This window comes from Leucopleurus acutus, assembly GCF_964270905.1.
Source record: "Leucopleurus acutus genome assembly, chromosome: 16".
NCBI lineage: Eukaryota > Metazoa > Chordata > Mammalia > Artiodactyla > Delphinidae > Leucopleurus > Leucopleurus acutus.
Window position 1 is genome coordinate 65639632 of NC_139158.1, and position 27541 is coordinate 65667172.

General features: G+C 41.8%; 1 protein-coding gene across 1 annotated transcript in view; it reads left to right on the forward strand.

Moving 5' to 3' along the window:
* RPN2 (ribophorin II) overlaps positions 1-27541 on the forward strand; it is a 54682-nt gene that overhangs the window by 22414 nt on the left and 4727 nt on the right. The window contains exons 7-16 of the mRNA XM_082858220.1: positions 953-1129; positions 2757-2875; positions 4279-4384; positions 16216-16307; positions 18321-18435; positions 20745-20939; positions 22194-22280; positions 23791-23886; positions 25684-25759; positions 27322-27451. Of these exons, the coding sequence (XP_082714346.1) occupies positions 953-1129; positions 2757-2875; positions 4279-4384; positions 16216-16307; positions 18321-18435; positions 20745-20939; positions 22194-22280; positions 23791-23886; positions 25684-25759; positions 27322-27451 (1193 nt within the window). The remainder of the gene's footprint in view (positions 1-952; positions 1130-2756; positions 2876-4278; positions 4385-16215; positions 16308-18320; positions 18436-20744; positions 20940-22193; positions 22281-23790; positions 23887-25683; positions 25760-27321; positions 27452-27541) is intronic.

A 27541-nucleotide genomic window follows, 5' to 3' on the forward strand; every position in this document is an offset into this window, starting at 1 on the left:
ACAGCTTACTGATGGAAAATGTAATTGGTACAATTAAAGAAAATTATTTCATGTCGACTGTGAATAACACTTTCGGGAACAGGGAACTCTTTTGTTAGACGGTAGATTTTAAAAAACGAAACTGATTGAAGTGGAAAATGTTTCCTCTTAAGCAAACAACCTCTAGAATTTTAATAATGCCTTTTAGGTTCTACTTTTTTAAAAAATTGCTTTCCGTTTTCCCCTCTAAGCAGCCCATTAGTTCTTAATGGAGAGTTATTTTAGTTTCTTTCTAATGTTCACTTTGGCTGTGAAGTTTGGTCTTGTAAACAGCAACTTAGCCCCAGCATACTGCTTAGAGGTGGGTTGGCAAGGAAGGGAGCTTGGGTGGGAGGGTGAGGAAAATCAAGAAAGGACATATTTTATTGTGGAATGACTTTGGAGACAAACAGACCTACATGTGAATTTGGGTCCTGCTTTTTTTCTTTCCATCGTAACTTGTAGGAGTAACTTAACTTCCTTTAGCCTCAGTTTCCTTATTTGGAAAGGATTGATATCAGTCTTTTCAGGATTTTTGTCAAGATTTGAGTTAATGCTTGTAAAGCACCTGTCACAGTGCCTGGCACATATAGGTATGGAACAAATGGGTACTGCTATAGGTGTTTTATAATATAGTTTCATATCTCAGTAGTTATCTAGAAGTACCTTGCATTTGTATAGTAAGCATCCATAAATGGTTGACAAATAAATGCATTAATTTCAGTTTGTACTAGAAGATGGAAAAAAACAACCAAATTCAAGTTTTACGCTTAAATGCAGAATATGTGCTTCCCCCACCCCTACCAATTTGGGTTACTGGCTAAAAGACCTTCCAAGTGAATGCCTAGAAAAAGATAAGGAATGACTTGAGCCAGGTGGGGAGGGAGGGGTGGCTGGTCACCTGTCTGACTGCTGCATTTCCCTTTTCTTTCAGGATCAGGTCATCCAGCTAATGAATGCCATCTTCAGCAAGAAGAACTTTGAGTCACTCTCAGAAGCCTTCAGTGTGGCCTCTGCTGCCGCTGCACTCTCCCAGAATCGCTTCCATGTACCTGTTGTGGTTGTGCCTGAGGGCTCTCCTTCCTACACTCAGGAACAGGCTGTCCTACGGGTATGACTTCCATGCCCCACATGCGCTGCTCTGATTGCTGTTTCCAATGTAAGCCTTCCAGAAATCCAAAGACTGGTACACAGCTGATTGTAACCCCCGTGAGGACAGACCCCTTAAATGAAGAGCAAATGGGGATGGCCACTGGGTGAACTAGTCACAGAATCCTTGAAGCAAAAGTGTGGAGTTCTAACCTCTGGACGGCTAGGGAATTACCGTCAGAGTATTTTAAATAGTATAGCTTTCACTAAACTAAGTGCTAGAAAATTGCATTTCTGGATTTGTAAGTCCAGATGTATAGAGAAGTCTTACTTCTAAAATGTATTTTCCAGTACCCAGACTTTGTAAATATATTATTTTAAGACAGCGTTTTAAATTCCCAGGTAATTCTGGTACTTACAGTTGTTAAAATCAATATCAGGTCTCTTCTTCCTTGGAGCCGACAGTGTATCTTTCTGCCTCTTCAGAACATAGCTATCCCTCTCACTCAGCAATAAGCACGGACTGTTTTGGTGTGTTAACTCTCTGAATAGAGCAAAATGCACACGTTTAGAGTTTTCCATTCGTCATAATGAGGCATTTGTTGCTATTGTTTGGAAACCAGGAATAAGCTAAAATCTTTATAAAAAATTAGCATTTTATTTATGTCTAAACACACGGGTTCCACATAGGACAGTTCCATAAGTTCTTCTGCTTCAGAAGACCCTACAGATACTCTCCTGAAGAAGTGCCCCGTATTCCAAAGTTGCCTCTTCTCTCCCTACCTACAAGTCACATCCCCTCAGCAAAGACTGGGGTGAGAACTAACCTGATTAACATAGTTCACCATGAGTTAGGGGGAGCTAAGAGAGCAAAGTAGAAAAAAATACTGGCTTTTGAAGCTAGGTAGGCTGGGGTTTGAGTCCTTAGCCATGTGGCCTTTGGCAGTCTTAACCTCTTTGTGGCCTCAGTTTCTTCATCTGTAAAATAAAGATAGATTCTGCTATGTCTCAGATGATCGGTGGGAGGATATATATAAGAGCCTAGCCTGGTATCTGGCAAATAGTCGACTTTCAACAAATGAGTGTTATTACTGTGTTATCCATATTACTTCAGTTTTCCCATTGCCCATACCTTCCTATTTTTCTTGCTAATAATTTTGTTTTTTAAAGATACTGTAATAGTGAAGTAGAGTGGGTAGATCAGGGGATCATTAACTGTGTGATCTGGAGCCAGTCCTTATGTTTCCCTGGGCTCTGGTTTCCTCATCTGAGAAATGAGATCATTGGGTAAGATCATCTTTAAGATCTTCCCCACCTCTAACATTCTGTAATCTGTCCCATTCCCAGACTAATTGTGTTTTCCTGTATTTGATTTCCCATAGATAGTAGACCAAAGGTCAGTGATGGTTTTCTAATAAGATCTTCCCCACCTCTAACATTCTGTAATCTGTCCCATTCCCAGACTAATTGTGTTTTCCTGTATTTGATTTCCCATAGATAGTAGACCAAAGGTCAGTGATGGTTTTCTAAAACAAGATGGTTCTTTCCTGGCAGAGCTTGCTCCCTGTGGATGAAGCACCCACCCTAGAAGCAAAATCTGTACTCCCTCAGCTTTTGTTGCTACAGACAATTTTAAAATTTATTTCCAGTTGCAGGTCACCAATGTTCTGTCCCAGCCTCTGACTCAGGCCACTGTTAAACTAGAACACGCTAAATCCGTTGCCTCCAGAGCCACAGTCCTCCAGAAGACATCGTTCACCCCTGTGGGGTAAGAACTGAGCACATCTCTGTAGGGTGCCAATATACTTGTTTTGGAAAGTTAGCCTGCAGCCAGTATAACCCAGATTTATGTGGTTATTACCAAGATCATAAAACCAAATTTACCTAAATTTGGGATTATGCTTTATTTATAATAATATGTCATGAACATTTCCCCCATAGGATTAATATTCTTCTATAGTCTTATCTTCAGTGGCTGTGTTATTGTTATGTAAATTTTTAAAAAAATTAAGGGTCAATTTTTTTTTTTTTTTTGCGATACGCGGGCCTGTCACTGCTGCGGCCTCTCCCGTTGCGGAGCACAGTCTCCGGACGCGCAGGCTTAGCGGCCATGGCCCACGGGCCCAGCCGCTCCGCGGCACGTGGGATCCTCCCAGACCGGGGCACGAACCCGTGTCCCCTGCATCGGCAGGCGGACCCCCAACCACTGCGCCACCAGGGAAGCCCAGGCTCAGTTTTTATATGAAACTTCGTTAAGTATTAAATTAGTAAGTTAATGAGATTGGGAACTGAGTTTTAGAGAGAAAATGCATTTCTTACACAGTTGTAAAGATACATAGGCAATATGTGAAATTAAAAAGCAAAATCATTTTTTTTTAACATGTTTATTGGGGTATAATTGGTTTACAATGGTGTGTTAGTTTCTGCTTTATAACAAAGTGAATCAGTTATACATATACATATGTTCCCATATCTCTTCCCTCTTGCGTCTCCCTCCCTCCCACCCTCCCTATCCCACCCCTCCAGGCGGTCACAAAGCACTGAGCTGATATCCCTGTGCTATGCGGCTGAAAAGCAAAATCATTTTTACGAATGATCAGTAGAATGGTAAATGACATTGAGGGTTTTGCCATGTAGTTAGAGTTAAGAATTCTCTACCTTTTTTTCCCCTTTAAAATAAAAACTAATATTTTAAAATTAAATTAAAAATAAGATGTATCCTTTTTAGGAAATTCACAAAGCACAGGAAAGTAGAAATAATGCAGAAAGTTACCTACAATTATACTACCCTACACCAACCTCTTTGAACATTTCTACTTTTTTTTGTTTTTTTTAACGTAATTGGTATCCTACTGTAGACTTAGCTGTTTTGCATTTAGTTGTGGAAGACTTACCCGAAGGAGGTGGGATTTTTAGGAGCTGAGAGGGGGAAAAATGAAAAGAAGACTTTCAAGACTTGAAAAAGGAGGTCAATTTTAGATCGTTTTGAAGTTTGCCCCTCATTATAATCTGTAACTGAGCAGGAGGTGGCCCAGGCGGGTGGGAAGTTGAAAAGTGAAGAAGTGGTGCAGCCCTGGACCATCTCAAGGAATGCCTCACTTTGTAGGCCGTTTGTTATATTTGTGACTTTCCTATGTGAGTTCTTGCTAACCCCACTGTCATTCTTAACAGGGATGTTTTTGAGCTAAACTTTGTGAATGTCAAATTTTCCAGTGGCTATTATGACTTCTCTGTCAAAGTTGAAGGTGACAACCGTTATATTGCAAATACTGTAGAGGTAAGTGCTTTTCTTGTTGTCCCCATCTCCATGTTAATATACATAAGGAAATGACCAAACAGGCACATAGCATTAACCATCTGGTATATTGACTTCACTTATGACCAAGTTAACGTGAATATGTTGAGAGGGATAGGTTTGAACTGTGCTGTTTGACAGACTTAGCCAAGAACTTGATCATAGCAAGTTTTCTTTTATTTGTAAATTGTTCATTTTCCATTATAATTTAGCATTACTATCTTACATAAAATTTAGGAAGTAGAAAAAACTAAAATCACCCATAATTCCACTGAGGTATAAATATTCTTGAGATGTTTTCTGTGGTTGGCCTTGATAGATTTATTTATTTATTTTTAATTAAAAAATTTTTTTTGTTTTATTCCCCATGATAGATTTAGAAAAGTGCTTGATGCTAATTAGGGGAGCAAAAGCATCAAGTGACCTGTAGCACCATAGTGAGTCTGTCTGGGTAAAGTACAAAAGAAAATTGGTAATCCTTCATAATGAACTATGTTTCAGATGTTTAGCTAACTCTAGTTTTGTTGAAGATCCACGTGGTTTTTTAAAATTTATTTATTTTATTTATTTATTTTTGGCTGTGTTGGGTCTTCGCTGCTGCGCATGGGCTTTTTCTAGTTGCGGTGAGCGAGGGCTACTCTTCGTTGCAGTGTGCGGGCTTCTCATTGCAGTGGCTTCTCTCGTTGCAGAGCACGGGCTCTAGGCGCATGGCCTTCAGTAGTTGCGGCACGTGGGCTCAGTAGTTTTGACTCACGGGATCTAGAGCACAGGCTCAGTAGTTGTGGCGCACGGGCTTAGTTGCTCCACGGCATGTGGGATCTTCCCGGACCAGGGCTCGAACCCGTGTCCCCTGCATTGGCAGGCAGATTCTCAACCACTGCGCCACCAGGGAAGCCCCAATCCACGTGGCTTTAAGGATGGAAAGCTATGCCTCACTTATCTGATGCTTTGTGGGAATGTGGTATTTCACATTAGTGGTTTTCCTAGCTAATTGAAGTTTACCCCTTCAGGCACTGTAGCTTTCATTTTAACCTTTTTGGGTAGAAGTTTATTTAAGATGAATTACATATTTTCCTACTTTTTAAACTATGGGATATGGTTTAACCTCTTCTTATTCTGGCTTAGGATCATAAGTATGAACCTTTCATTGAAGGCCTGTGACATGGACAGTACAGTTCTATGTGCTTTTGCTTATTTTATTCTTACAACAATCCTAGCAGTTGTGTGGAGTCCTCTTCATTTCACAGACGAGACCCAGAGGGGTAGAGTAACTTGTCCAAAACCTCCAGCTTGTCTGTGCTTGGGTGGATCCCCTGCACAATACTGGTTTAGTCACTGTGCCCTTGTGAATATTGAGCTAGCTTAGAGGCTGCAGAGCTGTGTGCAGCTCCAGCTGCTGGCCTATTTATAATATTACTTTGTCCTTACTCCTGTCATTTCTTAATGTTTCTGCCACTGTGTCTTTGTTGCACCTACCACATTGTCATGCATTCTGTTGGGTCAGGGGAACTTGAAGTAGTACAGTGCCTTTCCCGAATAGTTAAATATATGCTGTTTGTGACAGCTATTTTCTTCACTATTCAAATGTCATTTTTCACTCACTTTTCTTTTTTAATGAAACTTTTTCATTTTGAAACAATTTCAATCTTAAGTTGTAAAAATAATATGAAGAATTCCTGTATACCCTTTACCCAGCTTACCCAAATGTTAACATCTTATGTAACTGTAATATTATTGTCAATACAAGGAAATTAATAATGATATAATACTATTAATCTATATAGTCTTCATTCAAATTCCACTAGGTATCCTGATGTCCCTTTTCTGGTCCCAGATTCAACCTGGGATCACATATTCCTTTAGTTGTCATGCCCTTTTACTCTCCTTCAATTTAGGATAGTTTGTCTTTTGTGACCTTGACACTTTTGAAGAGTACTGGCCAGTTACTTTGTAGAATGTCCCTCACTTTGGGTTTGTCTGATGTTTCCTCATAATTAAATTCAGGTCATGCATTTTTGGCGCGAATACACCAAAAGTGATGCTCCTTCTCAGTGTATCCTATTAGGCAGTATATGCTGTTGATATGTCTCATTGCTGGTGATGGTAACCTTGATCACTTGGTTAAGGTGGTGTCTGCTAGGTTTCTCCATTGTAAAGTTGCTGTTTTTCTGCTTTATAATTAAGTGTCTGGTGGAGTGATATTTTGAGACTCTGCAAATATCCTGATGATCTTGCCTGTAAGAGTTATTAATGTGGTGTTTGCCAAGAGGTGATTTTCTCTTTCATTCTTTCTACATTTATTAATTGGAATTCTACTGTAAGAAAAAGCTGTCCCCCTTCCCCTGCATTTAGTTATTCAGTTACGTATAATACTTTGGATTCATGGATACTTATTTTACTCTGTAGGTTATAATCCATTATTGTCATCTTTTATTTTTTTTTGCTCATATTATCCCAAATTTGGCCTTTGGAGAGCTCCTCAGGTTGGCCCCTGTGTCACTTTCTTTTACTGAAAGGACAAGGCAGCTAGAAAGTTTGACCTTTTCAAAAGTGGGGCATTACTTAACATAGTTAGATTAAACATTTATATTAAAAGTTTGGCAGAAAGGATATTTTCTGGAACTCTAGTCTCTCTGCCTTTTCTCTACCTCATGTCTGACCTTTTTGGGCAGGAGACATCTGATCCTACTCCATTCACTAACACAAGATTTGGATAGAAATTATTGTAGTGTGTACCTTGAACCTTGAAAATCCAGATTCTTTCAATTTTAGTTTCCTGCATTAAGGGGCCTTATTTGCAACTGAGCACATTGAAAGGCAAACTTTTTTTTTTTGGCCTGAAACCTCCTTCCTTCTACCTATACAATCTTGATAACAACATATCCAATATAAGTGCCATACCCATACATCACAGCCATTCTTAACCCTTCCTTTCTTTCCACTTCTGGTCAGTCGCCATGTCGATTCCACCTTTAAGTGTCTTTTGCATGATTCCTTTGTTCTTCAGCCCCAGTTTTCCTACTTGGGTAGATCCCAAGTAGGTAGATATGTAGTTTCCAGCCAGTTTCACTGTCTTCAGTCTCTGCCCCTTCCATTTAATAAGCACCGTAGACACCACTAGAATTATAAAATCACAGTGTTCCCCTAGTTAAACATTTCTTTGGTTCTCTATTGCCTGTGAATAAGGTCTAGACTCCTCATTGTGGCTTTAGAAGGTCCTCCACAGAGCGCATGCGCATCCTGCATTGTGGCTGCATCCCCATCCCCTCAGCTCTAGCTGCTCTTGACCACATACTCATCCTCATATACATTTTATGTGCCCAATACACGTAAAGCCTTTGGACTTCTCTTGTTTCTTCCATGGGGAATGTTCTTCCCCTCCCTTGCTGAACTACTCATTCTGTAAGGTCTAGTTCAAATATTGCTCCTTCATCTGTGCTCCCATAGGAATTTAATTTTATTTTTTATTTTGGACTATTTAAAAGATACAGAAAAGAACAAAGAATAATATGATTGTCATATATCTACTGGCCACTCATCTCCCTCAAGCCCTAACATTTTGCTATGTTTTTCTCCTTTGTTTTATTTTGGTAAGAAATAAAGCCCTATAGATTGAATTTAAGCTCTCTGTGTATTCCTCACTTTTTCTTCCTCTTTCCCCAGATTTGAGGTGTATGTTCCAATGCCAGTTTTTATATTTCTGCTACATATGTATTTTTAAGCAATTTATTGCATTGATTTCCATCTTACCAGAATTTATATGCTTCATTATACTATATGTATCCTCTCGCAATTTGCTTGTTTTCACTCAATATTAAAGACAACTAGCCATATTTATGCACGTAGAACTAGAGCTATATGGATAAATATGAATAATTTTCATAAAATTGTCTTCCTTTTATGAATGCATCAGATTTATTAATTCATTTTCTGTTGGACATTTAGACTTTCACTGTTAACAGACAATGCTGCTGTGAATATCCTAGTACGTTTGCTTATGCACATTTTGTTTATCTAGAATGAAGTTGTGGGGTCGTAGGGTATGTTCATCTTCCAGCTTTATTAGGTTTTGCCAAATTGCTCTTTTCTTCATATTTGTACCAGTATTTGCTATTATGAGTTTGGATAATCTGATGGATAGGAAATGGTTATCTTGTTGTTTCAATGTTTTTCTTTGGTTTCTAGTGAGATAGAGCATCTTTTCTTGTGTCTATGGGCCATTTAGGTTTCTTCTGTGAATTGTCGTGTATCTTTTGTCTTTTTCTTTTGGTTTGTTAGTCTTTTAATTATTGATTTTTAGGAGCTACATATATTCTGGAGCTATATATATTAGTAAACCCCTAGTTATAAGCATCAGACATTGTCCCTCAGTGTTGCTTTATGGCATCTTTCGATGCACTGAAGTTCATTTCAATGAAGCCTAATTTAAAAGTCTTTTTTTCCCTAGATTTTACTCTTTGTGTCTTTAAAAAATTCTACGGTGCTCCAAGATAAAAAAGATAGTCTCTAATATTGTCTTCTAACAGTTTTAAAGTTTTTTTCCCCGTATATTTAGGGCTTGTCTACTTGGTTTATTTTTGTTGCTGTAGTATTTTACACCCTGTCCATAATTGTTCTTGCTGCGTTGTATTACTATTGTTTGCTTATAAGTGTTGCTCTTTCACTGGGCTGGGTGCTCCCTATGGGCAGAGACCAAATCTTATTTTTTCAGTGCTTAGCTTCCATCTCAGACCACTTAAAAGAAGAAAAGGATGGAGTGGTCTAAACATTAAAGATGTTTCCCCACATTCCAAGGCCCTTAGAACTATGGTAATTCATCTTCTAGGGGTGAGCCTTTTACCCTACACAAAGTAGCTTCCTTTTTTCTTTCAAATAACAGCTTTACTGGGGATATATGTAATTCACATACCATAAAATTACCCAGTAAAAGTATATAATTCAACATATTTAGTGTATTTAGATGAGAGTTGTGCAACCACTACCACCATCTAATTCCAGAGCATTTTTACCACCGCCAAAAAGCAACCCTGTGTCTATTTGTAGACACTCCTTATGCTATAGGAATATATCCTCCTCCCAGTCCTGGCAACTACTAACCTACTTTTTGTCTCTATGGTTTGCCTATTTGGGACATTTCATGTAACTGGAATAATAAAATATGTAGCCTTTTGTGTTTTTAACTTAGCATAATATTTTTAAGGTTCATTCATGCTGTAGCATGTATCAGTACTTTATTCCTTTTTATGGCTAAATAATTTAGTATTCCATTGTGTGGATATACCTCATTTTGTTTATTCATTCATCACTTGATGGACATTTGGGATATTTCCATGTTTTGGGTATTATAAATAATGCTGTTATTTACATTCATGTACAGGTTTTTGTTTGAACACCTGTTTTCAGTTCTTTCAGGTTTATGCCTAGGAGTGGAATTGCTGAGTCATATGATAACTCTATGTTTAACTTTTTGAGGAACTGGCAAACTCTTTCTCAAAGAAGCTGCACCATTTTACATCCCCACCAGCAATGTGTGAGGGTTCCAATTTCTCTATATCCTTACCAACTCTTGTTATTTATTATCTGTCTGTTTCATTTTGGCCATCCTAGATGGGTGTGAAATGGTATCTCATTGTGATTTGATTTGCATTTCTCTAATGGCTAATGATACTGAGCATCTTTTTATGTGCTATTTGGTCATTTATATATCTTTTTTGGAGAAATATCTATTTAGGTCTTTTCCCCATTAAAAATATTTTATTTTTTCTCTTTATTTCTTCCTTCCTAATCTATATACTTCTTTTTTCCTTTTCTTTTTACACTGTTTGTCTTTTTATGTTCTTGAGTTATAAGAGTTCTGTATATATTCTTTTTTTTTGTATATATTCTTAATACAAGTTCTTTATCAGATATATGATTCACAGATATTTTCTGACCGTCTGTAGCTTGTCTTTTCCCTTTCTTGATGTTGTCTTCTGAAGCACAAAAGGTTTTAATTTTGATGAAGTCCAATATCTTTATTATTCTTTCATTAATTGTGATTTAAGTGCCGTATCTAATAAACCATTGCCTAATCTGAGAGCATGAAGATTTACTCTTATGTTTTCTTATAAGAATTTTGTAATTTTAGCTCTTACATTTAGGTTTCTGATCAATTTTAAGTTAATTTTTGTATGTGGTGTGAGGTAGGGGTTCATCTTCCTCCTTTTACATGTGGATGTGCAGTTGTCCCAGCACCATTTGTCAAAAAGACTGTTCTTTCCCTATTGACTTGTTTTGGCACCCCAGGTACTGTCTGACAGCTCCCCATTTGCTCTATTTCCTGAAGAGAATAGGGCAGAGTCCCCACATTCCAGCCCTTTCCCCCCGATCCCTTTCCCTTTCCGGGGCTCCCCCAATAAACTATTTTCGTGCCAGCTACAAAAAAAAAAAAAAATCATCAGTGTGACCATAAATGGTTGCAGTTATATTCCATTAATCTATATTTTTATCCTTATACCAGTACTATGTTGTCTTGATTATTGTTACAGCATGGCTTTTTGTTACATCAAATCTGGTGTTTGCACAAGTGTTTCTATGGTCGTTGGAAAAATTAAATAAGTACAAAGTAACAGAAATGGCTAATAGCTGTTACTCATGCAATGATAGTAAGCTCCCATAGAGGCCATTGCTGTCCTTTTCCTTCCCAGTGATGGAGTAAGCGTTAAAGATCTCTCTTCATTATGTTAAGCTTTATGTGTATGTGTGCATGTGTTTGTGTGTGTGTGCCTGCCTGTGTGCACGTGCATGCTCTGACCTCTGTCACATATGCAACTTTACTTTGTAATTTCAGTAATAGTCATGCTTAGAGCCTCAGAGCGGGTCAGCAGGTCCTGTTTACTCTCCTGGGAGATGCTTGACATTGGTCAGAGTGCATTAATGGTGGTTTGGTGTGGAGGGCCTGTAATAGCACTCATTGACATTGGACTTGCTGTCAGGGGAAGCATGGGTTTTAGAAGCTGTCATTAGCATTAATTGCCCCTAATGCACCATCATTTTTGACAGTAATGAGCTAAACAGGGAGGTTATTACTCTCAGCAGAAAGACTGCATTTCCTGACGTTAAAACATTTTTTGAGGTGTATGTGGCGTGCAGTACAGGCAAAAGAAGGACTGGTTGATTCACTGTAAAGCAGGCTTAGCTGCATTTAAGTGGCTAAACAAGTCCCTTTCTTATTATAAAAACTAATCCTGCAGTGTTAGTTTGAAGGAAGAAGCAGCTAACCAACAGGGATCCTACTCTGAACTCTTTACAACAGGGTTTTGAAAAAACCTCAATTTGCTTTAAGAGAGTAGCATAAAAATACTTTTTTTTTCAGTGTTTCCAGAGACCCACTTGTGATAAGATTTTAGGAGTGGAAGGACTTGTTTTAAATGGTTCCTTATTTAAGAACAGCCCTACGGTGTTTCTGTGCAACACAGAAAGCTGTAACTTAGGAGGCCTTTTAAAATTAGGGCTGAGAGCAAACCCAAAATGACTTGAGTTCACTGCAGTTTGCCCTTTCATTATTCCATGTGTCTGTACTGTGAATGCTTACAATGTCTTCAGAACAAACACAGTTGAATCTTGATTAGCAGGCTTTAGTGACCGTGTTATTATTGTAAGTTTATAGTCAGGATTCTAAGTAAAAACCCACAAGTTGATGGCTTCCTTATCACTATAATTAGGATACACTGAGGAGCCTTACACAAGCCTTTTAACATGTTTGTGTTTATTCATCTGTTGAAAGGGAGAGTGATTGTCTTTTAAATCATATTTATTGGGTGGTACTTTTTTTTTTTGGCCGTACTGCATGGCATGTGGGATCTTAGTTCCCTCACCGGGGATCGAACCTGTGTCCCCAGCATCGGAAGCCTAGAGTCTCAACCGCTGGACCACAAGGGAAGTCCCTGAGTGGTACTTTTTAATACAGAATCATTTATAAAGAAGAAAGTATTTGTCACACAATGCCAATGCTCAGATAATCCCTATTTTGTTTTTATTTATTTATTTATTATTATTTTTTGGCTGTGTTGGGTCTTCACTGCTGTGCGCGGGCTTTCTCTAGTTGCGGCAAGCAGGGGCTACTCTTTGTTGCAGTGTGCGGGCTTCTCATTGCAGTGGCTTCTCTTGTTGTGGAGCATGGGCTCTAGGCGCTCAGGCTTCAGTAGTTTTGACTCACGGACTCTAGAGTACAGGCTCAGTAGTTGTGGCGCACGGGCTTAGTTGCTCCGTGGCATGTGGGATCTTCCCGGACCAGGGCTTGAACCTGTGTCCCCTGCATTGGCAGGCAGATTCTTAACCACTGTGCCACCTGGGAAGTCCCAATCCCTATTTAAAAAAAAATAGGAGTAAAATATGCATGTAGTTAAAAAAATTCAAACTGCAAAAAGGTATATAATGAAACATTAGAGCCTTCTCTCATCCCTTCAGTCCAGTCCCTCTCCTTTGAGCAGGGGTCCCCAGCCGCCAGTACCACTCCGCGGCCTGTTAGGAGCCAGGCCGCACAGCAGGAGGTGAGCGGCTGACCAGCAAGCAAGCCAGGCTTCATCTGCCGCTCCCCATCGTTTGCATTACTGCCTGAGCCACGCCATCCACCCGCCCACTCCCCCACCCCCACCCCCACCCCCATCCGTGGAAAAATTGTCTTCCATGAAACTGGTCCCTGGTGCCAAATGGTTGGGGACCCGCTGCCTTAGAGGAATCCATTAGTAACAGTTAACTGTATATACTTTGAAAAAGAAGGATGCCCATATCATTGAATGTATGCATATCCTTTCTTATTTACACAAAAGTAATCATTCTATGAACAGTTGTATTCTTTGCTTTTGTTACAAAGTAGAGGTTCCCAGCTTTCCCCTTGGGGTCTATTCAACTTGATGGCCTCCCCCCACCCCTCACCCCCCCACTCCCCTGCCATAATTCACCCAGTTGCCTGGACTCAGTGACAGGCGATGTTAAATATAATTCTGCCAATAGATGGCTGTGTATTCAAAAGTAGGAGGTGGTCTCCATAGACACCTACGTTGTTCTTTTTAATTGCTCCATAGCAGTTCAAAGTGTATGTGTGTATATCATTATTTCTCTAACTAGTCTCCTCTTTATGGACATTTAGGTGGGATGATGATTTTAAAATCACACTTACAAATTAAATGAGTGAGTCCTTAAGAGAATGAGTCGCAGAAGTGAAGAGGGAATTACCTAGTTAATGGTGATGAAGATTGCAGAGTAATTACCCATGAAAACAGATTATTTTTATAGCATGGAGTATTGCTAAACTCATGCTTCTCCTGAAACCGGAGGACTGCCTAAGCCCTCCTGCTACACATTTCCCACTCCCCAAACAAGGGCTGCCTGAGGCCGACTTGGGTCACAGTTCCTTCTGCTGTGCTTCCATAGCACTTTGTCCATCCCTGCATTAAAGCAGCAGCCTGGTCTGTTATAATTTAGCTTTGCCTTTATGCTTCCCTTTAGGACAGGAAGTGCATCTTGCCATCTCTGTCTGTCCCTGCACCTAGGTGTTCCAGATGCTCTAGGGGGATATAGGGAAGTGGTCTCAGTGGGGTGTCTTGCTAAAAATCAAAGCTCTTTGGCTACTTCTTTGCTTGAGCCTTCCATTCCAGTTTTTCTTCAAATGGAAGTGCTGTTAGTGCCTCTCTGGGTTGAGCTTTATAACAGCAAAGTTGGCTCTGGTTCCAAGCCCTGTATGAGTTGTGAAGCTGTTTGCTCAGCAGAGCGCCCAAGAGCCAAAGTGGAGGATACCAGCTCTCTCCTTGGTGGTTTATTCAACTTGAAGGCCATTTGTTCCCCCTCCCTCCCCCACCCCCCACCATAGTTCACCCAGTTGCCTAGATTCAGTGACAAGCTATGATGCTAAATATAATTCTGCCAATAGGCAGCTGTGTATTCGAAAGTAGGAGGTAATAATATGCTTATAGCCTTTGGTAATCTTTTACATTTAGGGTTTTTGTTTTTGTTTTTTTAAGCAAAACAGAACACCCCTATTCAACCTGATAATTGAGGTTGTTGTCACAAAATAGTTATTATGGAGGCTGTTAAAAGGAATTACTTGATCGCTATCTTTATCTCTTTTAAATTTTTCTTCTTTGCCCTTGATTTGAGGTTCTCACACCTTGATAGTGCACTTCAGAAAAATGCTGAAGCTCTCCTTCAATTATTTGCCCAGCCTTCTATCTCTATTCCTTGATCCTAACTTAGACTGTAAACCAGTGTATGTGGCGAGGATCTCTTTAAGCATTACATTCAAGCTTATCAAATATTTGGAAGTCTCACAGATATGTTTACACATTAAAAGTGCCTTGGGATTGCATAATTTGCACATTCAAACTTAGATTTTAAATAAAAAATTTAAATAAAAAAATAAAAAATTTCCCTTGAGGTAGACTTTTAGCATGTTTTCTGTCTCTTTTGGAATTTTATGTTTATTTTAATCTAATTTTTAAAAATTTCTTGTTTACTAGCATTGGCTGGCCCCTCTTTGTGAAAATGTTTATAGGGAACGTATAGAATTTAAGCAACCTAAGAGTTAAGATGGACTGGTTTGTGCTTGTAACAAACTCCAAATCTCAGGGGCTTAAAACAAGTTTCTTTTTTGCCCATGCAAGATATCTTTAATGTGTCAGCTGGAGACTCTGCTTCACGTTGCCCTTACTCCAGGACCCAGGCTGAAGTAGCAAGCTCCTTTGTAGGTCGTCTGTGTCCATGTCAGAGGAGAAGAGAATCACAAACCGACTCTTAAGCTTCCACTTGGAAGTGACACACTTCTGGCCAGAGCCAGTCACATGGCCATACCTGACTCCAGGAGGGCAGGGAAGTACATTTCTGCCACATGCTCAGAAGGAGAAGCAGAAGTACTTGGTGGATGGCAGAGATGACTGCCATAGCTTCTTAAATCTTCCTGGGCAGACCTGTAGTCTGCTTGGCACAAACTTAAGTGTTGGCTGGGAAGTTGGACAGGAAGGTGCCTAAGAACGTGGACTCTAAGTCAGGATGCCTGAGCCTGAACCCTGGCTCTGCCTTACTAGCTATCTGAACTTGAGTGAATGGCTTCATTGCTCTAATCTTTAATTTCCTCATCTGAAATAGCACTACCTTAGAGTTGTGGTGAGGATTAAATGAGATAATCTTTAGAAGGCCAGTGTCTTTCACATAGTAAACACTCAATAAACATTAGCTGTCATTAGAATTGAGTACTTGTTGATTTAAATTATTTGAAGGTTACTACTTAAGGAGTTTCTCCCTTATTTATTTTATCACTTTTTTTTTTTTTTTTGCGGTACGCGGGCCTCTCACTGTTGTGGCGTCTCCCGTTGCAGAGCACAGGCTCCGGACGCGCAGGCTCAGCGGCCATGGCTCACGGGCCCAGCCGCCCCGCGGCACGCGGGATCCTCCCGGACCGGGGCACGAACCTGCGTCCCCTGCATCGGCAGGCGTACTCTCAACCACTGCGCCACCAGGGAAGCCCTCCCTTATTTATTTTAAAGTACACATGAAGATACCTACTTTTTTTCTTTTTGTTTCTTTTTTAATATATACCATTCATTCAAGGCCAAAGAAAGGAAGAAGGGATAAGAATCAAGGAGTTACTTTTAGGCCTCAAGATGGAAGAGGTAGAAATACTACTGGGATGGGTCAGTTTACTAAAATCATTGAAGACTCCTGTCCTAGGATTATTTTCATGCCTTTACTCACAAGTAAGAGAAAAATTTGGATATGTATATTAATTCCTGGTATACTCACCAGCTGACTTGGCGATTTTCTTCTGTGTTTCACCCTAGCTCAGAGTCAAGATTTCCACTGAAGTTGGCATCACAAATGTCGATCTCTCCACTGTGGATAAGGATCAGAGCATTGCACCCAAAACCACGCGGTAGGTGGGATGCCTCCTGGGTACAGGGAGAATCCAGGCTTGAGCTGGGAGGAGCATGCCTAGGCACTGAGCCCCTTCAGATGTCATTTCTGTGTCAGCAGTGACCCAGCTTGTACTCCAGATGAAAGAGGCTGTCATTCCTCTGGCACTGCATCAGGGGTGCTGCTTGGCATCCAGACAAATTTGGGGGTTGTCTATATCAGTGATCAGTCCCTGAGCAAGCTGTTTATTAACAGTCCACAGCGAGGCAAGGAGCTTACCTCAGAATGTAAGTCTGCGTCAGTCAGCTGTGCTACCAAGCACATTATTTAGTTCAGATGTCGCTTCTTTTTAAAACAAGACTTTCTTTGGGGTTTTTTTTTTTTTTTTTGGCCGCATTGCATGGCTTGTGGGATCTTAGGTCCCCAACCAGGGATCTAACCCTTACCTTTGATAATGAAAGTGCAGAGTCTTAACCACTGGATCACCGGGGAATTCCCTAAAACAAGACTTTCTTAATGGAGGAAGCAGTGTATTAACTTATTTTCTGATGTCATCTCTTTATCTTCACAGTCTTGAACTTGCTTTTAGGGGCCTCACGTCAACTCTCTTTGGCCCACAGTGAGCCTGAAATCAGTTGTACGTCTCACAGGTCCTTAGAAGTGAGAGATGGCAGATACCCAGCGCTAGGGCTGTGAGTCCCTTTCTCAAGTCCATGGAGGGCATCACTGATCAGTCACAGCATTTGTTCCTGCTGAACTCAGAATCTTTTTTTTTTTTTTTTTTTTTTTTGGCCGCGCCATGTGGCGTGTGGGATCTTAGTTCCCCGACCAGGGATCGAACCCGTGCCCCTTGCATTGGGAGCACAGAGTCTTAACCACTGGACTTCCAGGGAAGTATTTCAGAATGTTTTTTAACACAGACTTCTAGGTAACCATTAGTAATTGATCGGAGTTGGGCCAGAACATTGTATGAAGCCATTTCTCAGCTCTCTCCTAGATCCTCATTGGGTGCCGGGGGAGGGGGCATCTAGACATCTGGGTGTAGTTCAGACCCCAAATTTACTCAACTGGGGTGGCTATAGATGCCAAAGAAAGTAAGGGAACCTTCGAGGCTGTTTTGAAGATGGGATATTAGCCAGAGACTAGAAGCTAAGCATTCATTCATTCCTTTTAAGTCACGTGGAAGGGCTAGGCTTTCTGCCTCTGGCTTGGATATTTTTATAGTGACATTGGAAATTAGAGCACTGTTGAGAATCCACTGAAATAATGTCTGTAAGAGTGCTTTGCAAAGTTTAATACTCTACATAGATAAAGAGTTGGCATTACTCATAAGTAAATATAAAGCCTAAACATGAAACGTGGCCCTTGTGAGCTCTGTAATCACTTGGCTTGTTTTTTATCCCCTGGCCATCTTAATCTAAAGTCCCAGGTGATAGCTGTGAAAAGAACAGTTTTCTCATCAAGCCTGCCTTTTGAGAGAATGACTTTTTAAAGCTCAATTTCAGGCAGAAAAATAAATTGAAACGGTGTCCAGGAAAAAAAATGCAGCATTAAAAAAAAGAAGAAACTGTACATACCCTTCTGTCCTTTGCGTCTCCTACCTCCTAGTCTCCCGACCCTGCTCACATATGCTGCTAACGTCGATCCTGTGATTTTTTTTTTTCTCCTTGTGGTTTTGCCAGAGCCCTCCAGTCCGCCTGTGAACTTGCATGGGGACACGTGAGCCCCATTGGTGCCTGACTTGGTTGAGTTGATATCCTTAGGTCCTTGAAGTGAAAGCCTGGAGCATCTGCGCATAGCGTTTTCCCCAGACCCTGATGAAAGTTTATTCTGTGCTTTTCTCAGTCCTGGCTTTATCAGTCCAATTTGCCCTCAGGCCACAGACAATTCTCCACTCTGTCCACAACAGAAAAGTGTTACAATTGGGAGAGGGAGGATTAGGCAGTGAAGTGAAGTTTGTATTCTTCTCTCTTGTCTCAGAGATCTGCAGATCCTCCTCTCTGAAAACTTACCTTATAAATGTCTCTTTCAGGGTGACCTACCCAGCCAAAGCCAAGGGCACATTCATCGCAGACAGCCACCAGAACTTTGCTTTATTCTTCCAGCTGGTAGATGTGAACACTGGTGCTGAACTCACCCCTCACCAGGTCAGGAAAGAGCGCAGACGGTTCTCTTGGCCTGAAACACTGATGTACACGATAGTTGTTGCCGTGGTATATAACACTGAGTCGAGAAAATTCCGAATTCCTGCTTTCAGATCTTCATTCTGAACCCTGACAATCCATCGGGTTCTCCCACATGACACTCTGCCCCTCTTATTACTGGTTGTAACCCTGAACCTGGAATGCACTCTTCTTTTAAAGAGATTAGCTGGCATAGAAAAGATATATTTAAGGAAGATTAGCACTTAATTGAGGCTTTTTACTTTCTGACTAAAAAACATATATTAAAATAATTTTGAAAAACGGAAAACCTAGGAAGTGAGCCCAAAGTATGCTTTTGTTCTGGCCAAAGCAGATTTTGTAGGAATCTGAAAACTAGCACTTTTTAACTCGTGCCTCCCTCGTGTTATGAAACCAATAGGCTTCATTTCTGTTTTCCATATATAACATAATGATAATTATTATTTAAAAGATTTTCAAACCGTATCTTTTCCCCAGAGAGTCTGATATGGCCCTTGTCCTCTCAGACATCTCCTTTCCTGCCTCTGTCATCCCACTTGATTGAGAATAACTGCTCTGAGCCCTGCCCCATCCACGGTTGTATTGTAAAGGGAAGTTCAGAGAAGTACTTTGAATGTGGAAAGATAGGAAAGAACGTGGGACCTAGTGGCCTTGGTTTAGGTGCTTTGTAGCAGTACTTTAGCAAGAGCTAGCGGACTTGTGTCCATGCTGAGGGGCAGCTTCAAAACAGACCATGGAGGTGAGTGGACTCAACTTGGAAACCTTTTTGCTTTCTGTTTCTTGTAGCTGCAGCTACTGTGCTTGTGCCCAGGCCCAGAGTGGCCAGCACCGCCGTCCCGGCCCTTCTCTGCTTCTCCTCCCTCCACACCCAATTTCCAGAGAGCTCAGTCAGGCCACTTAGCCACGACTAACTTTTCAGCCCCTTAGCACTTCCCAGCTCCTTCTCAGAATGACATCTGCCAGTGAAACAGCACAAGGGAAGACAGAATATGAAGAGACGTAATTACAAGACAAAATTGGTGGGATTAGGGTTAGGGCAGGAAGAGTTAGTGAGGAAGTATAACTTTAACTGAATACTCCTCATCTCATCCAAGATTCTGTTTTGGAAACCCTGGCTTGCAGACCTCCTAGGTAGAGATGACATTTTGTAGATGAGCCTGGCTGCTGCCTGTGCTTGGCTGTGACAGGAGGAATATCAGGCATCCAGGCTTCTAAATCCCATTCTTGGCCAAGACTGCTGGAGTCAGGAGGCTTCACAGCTCTGGGCCTCTTTCCCTAAATACTTTGATGGTGGTTCTTCGTTGCCCAGGTGTAAAGTAACAAATGAGATTTATGTTTTTTCTGTGGATCCAGCACTAGCTCTGTGACCATGGCAACTCATTTAAACTCTGTGCCTCATGATCTGTGAAATGGAACCAATCTACCTGCTTTGTTGAATTCTTTATTTTGAAACACTTGAAAGAAAAGCTGAGTGGATATTAAGTTTTGCTGCAGTTCTAATTTGCAGAAACCTTAGTTTCTTAGGCCATTGGGGGGATAAGGTGATTAGACTCATACCATCATTGATAAATGTTTGTTGACTAGCTAGTATATAGTGGGTCCTACGCTAAATGCTTTGCCTACATTATTGTGACTCTTGACATAGATATACCACATGTAGAAGTTAATCTTTCTATCTTAAAGATGCAGAAATCAAGGCTCAAGGAGGTTAAGTAACCTGCTCAGCCAATTAGTAGTGTAACCAAATCTGTTTGTCTTCAAGCTAGGCTCTCTCTGACACTGGGCTGCTTTGCTCGGTTAGAACTCTGCCTTGCTATCAATCCCCAAGCCTTCTCTCCTAAATCTTTAGCTGGAGGCACTAGGAAATTGAAAATGAGCTTCTTAAAGTTCCACCTCATTTCCCTTCTTTTCACCCTCTGGTGAAGAAGTTAATTGGGCAGCAAAGTGGCCAAAAGGCTGGCAGAAAGAAGAAATTACAGCAACAGCAAAGGGCTTAAATCATCCACAAACTGGGCATTCGGCCTACAAGTCGTTGAGAATTGGCTGGACCCCTAAGTTAAATTTCTTATACTAGCAAAAAGTGATCTCTGATCTCTGAGCTAGTAAGCAGGGTGGGACGGCCACTCCTCCTGCTTTCTCGGGCAGGCCTGGCAGATCCCAGAGCTCCCACTGCGATGAAAGAACTGACAGCCTGCTGCCTTGTTGATTTGATGTTGGGCCTGGAGGGAGTTTTGAAATTATCAGATGAAGGGTTGCGTTATTGTTCTATCCAGACATTTGTCCGACTCCATAACCAGAAGACTGGCCAGGAGGTGGTATTTGTTGCGGAGCCGGACAGCAAGAACGTGTACAAGTTTGAACTGGATACCTCTGAGAGAAAGCTCGAATTTGACTCTGCGTCCGGCACCTACACTCTCTACTTGATCATCGGAGATGCTACTTTGAAGAACCCAATCCTGTGGAATGTGGTATGTGCCTCCATGTATCTTGACCCAGGCAAGAGTGGCTGTGCTGCAGTCAGACACAGACAGCTCCTCTCCAGGGCATGGGCTCCCTACCCTGACCTCGCCCTACCACCCAGGGCGCACGCATTGTGAGGTGAGGGGCTGTGTGCTGTCCCCATTAGTAGTCTTAGGGGCATGCACATGGCCTGGCACGTCTTAGGGGTTTAATAAATAGTGATTGAGGGAATGATTGATGCATAGATTTGCCCTCATGGGTTCTAGCAAATTTCTATAAAAGTTGTAGTAGAAGAAGGTTTTCATAATACAGCAAAGCACTATGTGGGGGGGTACATAGATATGAGATAAAGGCTTTGAGATATGGCTTGGCCTCACAGTGTGGGCCAGGGAGGGCCTTAAGATTTGAAATCCAATTCCAATTCAGGATGGTGTGGGACAGTGAATTGTGGGATATGCAAAATGCTAAGTAATAAACAACAACTACAAGGTGTATTAATAGTTTACATAGTGTGTTTCACTTACATAACTCACTTTTGACTGGTGTGTTAAGAGAAAGCTTGAAAGACATGGCATTTGAACTAGGGAAGAATTGCAGGGGTTTATCAGAATAGTATCTGGGGGACTATAGATTGATTGCTGGGGGAACAGCCTCCAGAAAAGCTTGAGGTGCTTTCAGTGAGATATGAGTTGGGTCCATTTTGCTGGAGCACCTGAATCTGGTCCAGAGCAGTAGGCGGTGAGGTTGGAAAGGTAGCAGAGGCCAAACTGCAGGCCTTGAGTGGTTGGCTCCCTTTGCAAGACAAAGGGGCAGCTGCATTTTCTTATGTTGTATTCAAAGCTCCTTTTCTTCTCTTGGACTTTGGGCTGCTTTTTGTATGAGAGCACATTTTCATTTCTTTTTTTTTGGGGGGGGGGCGTATGAGACTAAATTACACTTCCTAGGGACATGGAGCAGTTTCTGATTGCAACTGTAACAGCCTGAGTACCAGCTGGGATTTTTGTATTAGGCAGCTCTGTGGGGCTCACCAGACCAGTAGAAAATTGGAACTCTTGCTCTAAAAAGCATTTTCAACAAATACTTATTTTGTTCTTGAAATTTTTACTGCCTCAGTTTGTCGGCTAATGGATCAGAAGTGATAGGACTGCTTGGAGCTTTTTTCAGTTATGGTCCTGGACGTGAGTTAGGAGATACTGTCCTGCTGATGAGTTTCGCCTCCTTCTCTGCCCCTGTGCCTTTAATGGCTGCATTTATTTTTTTAGGCTGATGTGGTCATCAGGTTCCCTGAAGAAGATGCTCCGTCGACTGTCCTGTCCAAGAACCTTTTCACCCCCAAACAGGAAATTCAGGTAGATCCCAAAAGAGTTCTTCACTAAACATTGAAGAGAAATGTGAAGTGGACACAGTGAGAGAGGGCAGCAGACCCCTGGACACTGGCTCTGGTCCCTTCTTTAACCTGTTTATATGATGTTTTATAGTTTGGTCTTTGCCATCCTGTGGATCAGTCAGGGCAAGTATCAGCCCCATCCTAGTGCTGAAAAAACAGGCTCAAGCTGCCCACTGACCAGCTCCCAGAAAACAGATAGTTGGAGACAAAATCAGAACCTGAATCTGTTTTCCTAAACATGCAGGAGGTTTAGCCCTCAGGTCACTGCTTGATACTACAGCACAGGTGGATTTGGCTTTGTTCCTCTCTGCTCCTGCATAGACCAGGGGCCCACAGGTGGACAACTCAACTGGAGAACAGGGCTTTTCTCCCCTAGGCAAGCCCTTCCTCTCTCCTGGAACTCACTTTCTTTGCATACAAATATTAGCAATCCCTGCCCAGCCCAGCCCATAGGACTGTTGTGAGGATCAAAATAGTTTACAGATAAGAAAAGAAAAGCTTTGAAAAGTTTCTGAAGCAGTTCACAAAATAAACAATAATTATTAAACAGTTTGAGCACTGGTTAAAGAAACTGAGGTAGAGCCACTCGGTGGACTGTTTGCAATCGTGAGAAATGATCATACTGCAGTAACAGGGAAATCCCCATTTGAATTAATGTTGAAGTGTTCCAAGCAGACCACTTACTCTTATTTCACTGTTAGAAAAAGGACAAGGGCCCAAAAGCTAGAGTAGTAGGATTTCTTTTTTAAAATCCTCCTAATGTTGTTATAGCATCGTTTAAGAATGTCAAATGCAGTTAAATAGTGGAAGGTATAAGCATGATGACAGAGGGTGCTGACTGATTTATAGGGTTGGAGTAGGCAGCAGTGACTGCCACAGGCAATGTTAGAAGTCCCTTCATGACAGTGGCAGCAAAGAGGAGCTGAGGTTAAAAAGTTGGGAACAGGAGTCTCAGGTGTAGGAGCTGCCTTGTTATGGAGTGGGTTGGCTGGACACTGGCAAGCAAGAAAATTTTAAATTATTATACGCCAGTTAGCTAATTTAAGTTGGTTAGCAAAATATGATAGTGCTATCCTAGGAACCCAGAAGCATTATGAAATCCAGAGTCCTGCCTTGGGTGTGTCACCCCAGCCATCCAGATACCCGGGCACCATCTTCGATACTAGGCAAATGCTGCTTGATAGGTTGCATTCTCCAACCTCTAAATGGCAATATGTCTTGGAGGGAAAAAGAGGGTTGGTCAGGAGTAGTGAACTGGTGTAGTGTCTTTGGAAGCAGGCCTCTGGAAGCAGAAGCCCCTGTTGAGAAGAGGCGAAAGGCTAAGTGGCCACTCACGGCCAGGAAGTTTCAGCCTCTGGGAGGCATTTCCTCTTCTTGACTGTCATTGGCGTTTGGTTCCTAGTACATATACATGGCAGCCCCCGCTGGGAAGAGCACGTTTTAAAATATTCCTGGCTTGTCTTCTTTGGCAGCACCTGTTCCGCGAGCCGGAGAAGAGGCCCCCCACAGTGGTGTCCAATACATTCACCGCCCTGATCCTCTCGCCCTTGCTCCTGCTCTTTGCTCTGGTGAGTAGCTGTAATTAGCATGGGCAGCGTGTGTCTGGCGCCAGACTCAGCAGATGTAGCTGTTCCAAAGGAGGCTTTGTGCTCTGGCCTCAGCACAGCTCCAGAGGGGTCCAGCAGCTGTGACCCAAACTGATGGTCAAAAAATTTTAGAATAACTAAAATTCCCCATTATGGGGGAGCAGCCAGAAAAACTGATCCATTATCAAGGGGCATGAGAAAGTACACAGTAACCATTAAAAATGGTAAAAGTGTATAGACGGGGATGCTCTGTAGGAACGTTCAGATGAGGTCAAGTGTGAAAAAAGCAAGACCGGATGCTAATAGCTATAGAAAAAGTGAGTACAGAGGCTGTGCATTTCAGCATTATTTGGAGCATAAAACTATAAACAACCTAAAGTCCTCATAAAAGCAAGTGTTAAATAAATTATGTACATTCATACAATGGAATAATATGCAGCTCATTAAAAGAATGGATAGGGCTTCCCTGGTGGCGCAGTGGTTGAGAGTCCACCTGCCGATGCACGGGACACGGGTTCGTGCTCCGGTCCGGGAAGATCCCACATGCCGCGGAGCGGCTAGGCCCGTGAGCCATGGCCACTGGGCCTGCGCGTCCGGAGCCTGTGCTCCGCAACAGGAGAGGCCACGACAGTGAGAGGCCCGCGTACCGCAAAAAAAAAAAAAAAAGAATGGATAGATTTATGTACTTGTCAACTGATATGACAAGGTTGCCAAGATGTTCTATTGAGTGAAGAAGGCAAGGGGTAGGATAGTATGTTTAGTACAGTGCTCTTTGTTTAAAAACCTTAAAAAGGCATCATCTATTAGTGTTGGTCACCTCTAAGGAGGGGGCCTTTTAGGGAGTATAGAAGAAGGACATTTTTACCTCTTATACTTTAATGTACAGTTTGAATTTTTTTTTTTTTTTTTTTTTTGCGGTACGCGGGCCTCTCACTGTTGTGGCCTCTCCCGTTGCGGAGCACAGGCTCCGGACGCACAGGCTCAGTGGCCATGGCTCACGGGCCCAGCCGCTCCGCGGCACGTGGGATCTTCCCGGACCGGGGCACGAACCCGCATCCCCTGCATCGGCAGGCGGACTCTCAACCACTGCGCCACCAGGGAAGCCCTCCCTTGTCTCTTTTTAAAAAATTATAAACATAGATGTAAATCCTCAAAGTTCAGAGAATTTTGAGAACTGTATGGAAAACTCATTAGATCTTACTTTTGGAAAGTTGCTTGTGTTCCTAATCCATTCATTGATTTTAATAAAAGAATTATTGGTCAATCTAAATCTGGAAGGCATGCCACAAGCTTTCAGAAACCAGACCTAGGATATGGGCACCTGTTCTTTTGAGTGATCACAATTTCAAAAAGCATGGAACCCACAGCAAGAGCGTGTGCATCCTCCCAACTGCTGGTGGGTTTATCTCACCAATACTTAGAGAAATTAGCAGGGGTGCCAGTTACTTCATCACAAATACAGGTTCTGACCTTTCAGCCTCATGGTTTCACCTGTTTTAAAATAGAAAAGTTTGCTGTCATTAAAAATGATGTTCAGGTTTGAGTTACCCAAGCGCATTTGAGAGCAGGTGTTGGAATGCCTTTCTAAAGAAAAAAGAGAACAGTTTTTTCTGAGGACTTACAATAGGGTGGTTGTCACTTGGAAAAATTCCCTGTTCTTCAGGTACGCATGAACTTTTAAGCCCTTAGGGCTGTTTATTGGATTAGCATTGGCATGGCATGTGTTGCCTCCCTTTCAAGTTCTAATGTCTTTTTAATTTATTTCTCCCCATCGTTCAGTGGATCCGGATTGGTGCCAATGTCTCCAACTTCACTTTTGCTCCTAGCACGATTATCTTTCACCTGGGACATGCTGGTAAGCGCCCCAGGCTGCTAATTCCATTTAACCTCCTTTGACATTTTGCCTGCCCACGCAAAAGCCTTGTTAAGTAGACCCACAGCCTATTAACTATAATGACTTAATAGCATAACATTTCCCTCTTCCTCCTGGCCTTTTACGACAGTTAATATGATGATAAACCTGTTTGGCCCATCAACTTAGAACAGCTGTCATTATATTGGGTTTCATTGTACTAGGCTGCCGTTGGCAGGCCGTTTTACCTTCATTTAATAGCTCTGTTCATTTCCAGAGATTACTCACTTATTGTATCTTTACATTGAGCCATCTTCCTGAGTGAACAGCATTAATGCAGTTTCCAACGGTTATCTTCCCCCAACGTATTGATCTTCACATTTGCTAGCGGCTGTGTCTGGACTGTAGTAGAAAACAGTCCCTTCCACAGTCAGACATGCTGTCCTGCATTGTTCTCTTGAAAACTTAGGACCTAACTGTTACAAGACAGTAAATTCACAAATCAGTTAGGCGTTTCAGAAACTTTCGATACTATTGAATTGGTGACCCTTGCATTTCACTGAGACATTAATATTCTTTTCTGATTTCTTTGACTCTTTCAGGAGTCACCCTCTTTGTGTCCATAGTGTGCTGATTCTGTAGGGGTCCGCAGACGAATCCCTTGAAACTCTAGGCAAATTTGTATCTCTGTTTTCCTGGGGAAAGAGAGAGTCTGTAACTTTGATCAAAAGTCTGACAGTGGTCCATGACCTCAGAAAGGGCTAAGAACCCCTGCTGTAGTTCATCTGTCATCCTTCTGGGCAGAATTGACAGGAAGACCTTTCTCTCCAGCCCAGTTAACTGAAGTTGAGTGATGGCCCTCCCAGGTCAGGCTGAGAACAAAACCTGAATATAAATTTGTTTAGAGCCATGACTTTTTTTGCCAGAGTGCTTTTTGCGTACATTCCCTCATTTGATTCTCATCACAACCCTGATGGGGGTGACCAGGGTAGGAATTATGCTCCTTGTTTGATGGGTGAGAGAATTTAGGCTCAGAGAAATTAAGTGGCTGCGAAGGGCAGAGCCTGGGCCAGAACCCAGGGTCCTCAGTGCCCAGACCTGAGCCCTATTGACTAAACCTTCCTCCTCTGTCCTCCTTGCTTCCTTCCTAGTCACAGTGGCAAATTAGCCCTAAAAATTTTTTTAATGAAAAGAAAAATGATTCATTTCTTTAATCCTATGGGCTTTCATTCAGAATTTAAAAAAGCAACTGAATCCCAAATATAACATGACATAACTTAAAAAACAAACAACAACAAAACCTGCGTTCAAGAACAAAGATGCGAGCTGGAATATGGAACCAAGTTGCTGAGACCTGGTTTTTACCTGTGGATTTCTTGGTAGCCAGGGCTGAGAAGCAAGTATATTGAGCTGTTTATTTTCTGGCATCAGATAAAGGGAATAAAACATGCTGGTCTATAAATACAGACCTCTTAGGATCTGCAGTTACTGGCTTCTAACTGTCCTCTGCCCAGGGCAATGTCACTGTTTGACTTAATTGGCTATCATGACACCTGTTCTCGTAGCTATGCTGGGGCTCATGTATGTCTACTGGACGCAACTCAACATGTTCCAGACCCTGAAGTACCTGGCCATCTTGGGCAGTGTGACGTTTCTGGCTGGCAATCGCATGCTGGCCCAGCAGGCAATCAAGAGGTAAGGTTGGGGGCGGGCCAGGGACCCAGAGTGGGATTAGAAATACTGTTGTCAGCTCTGTCCACCCAGCTCTTTGAACAGCGGTATGTG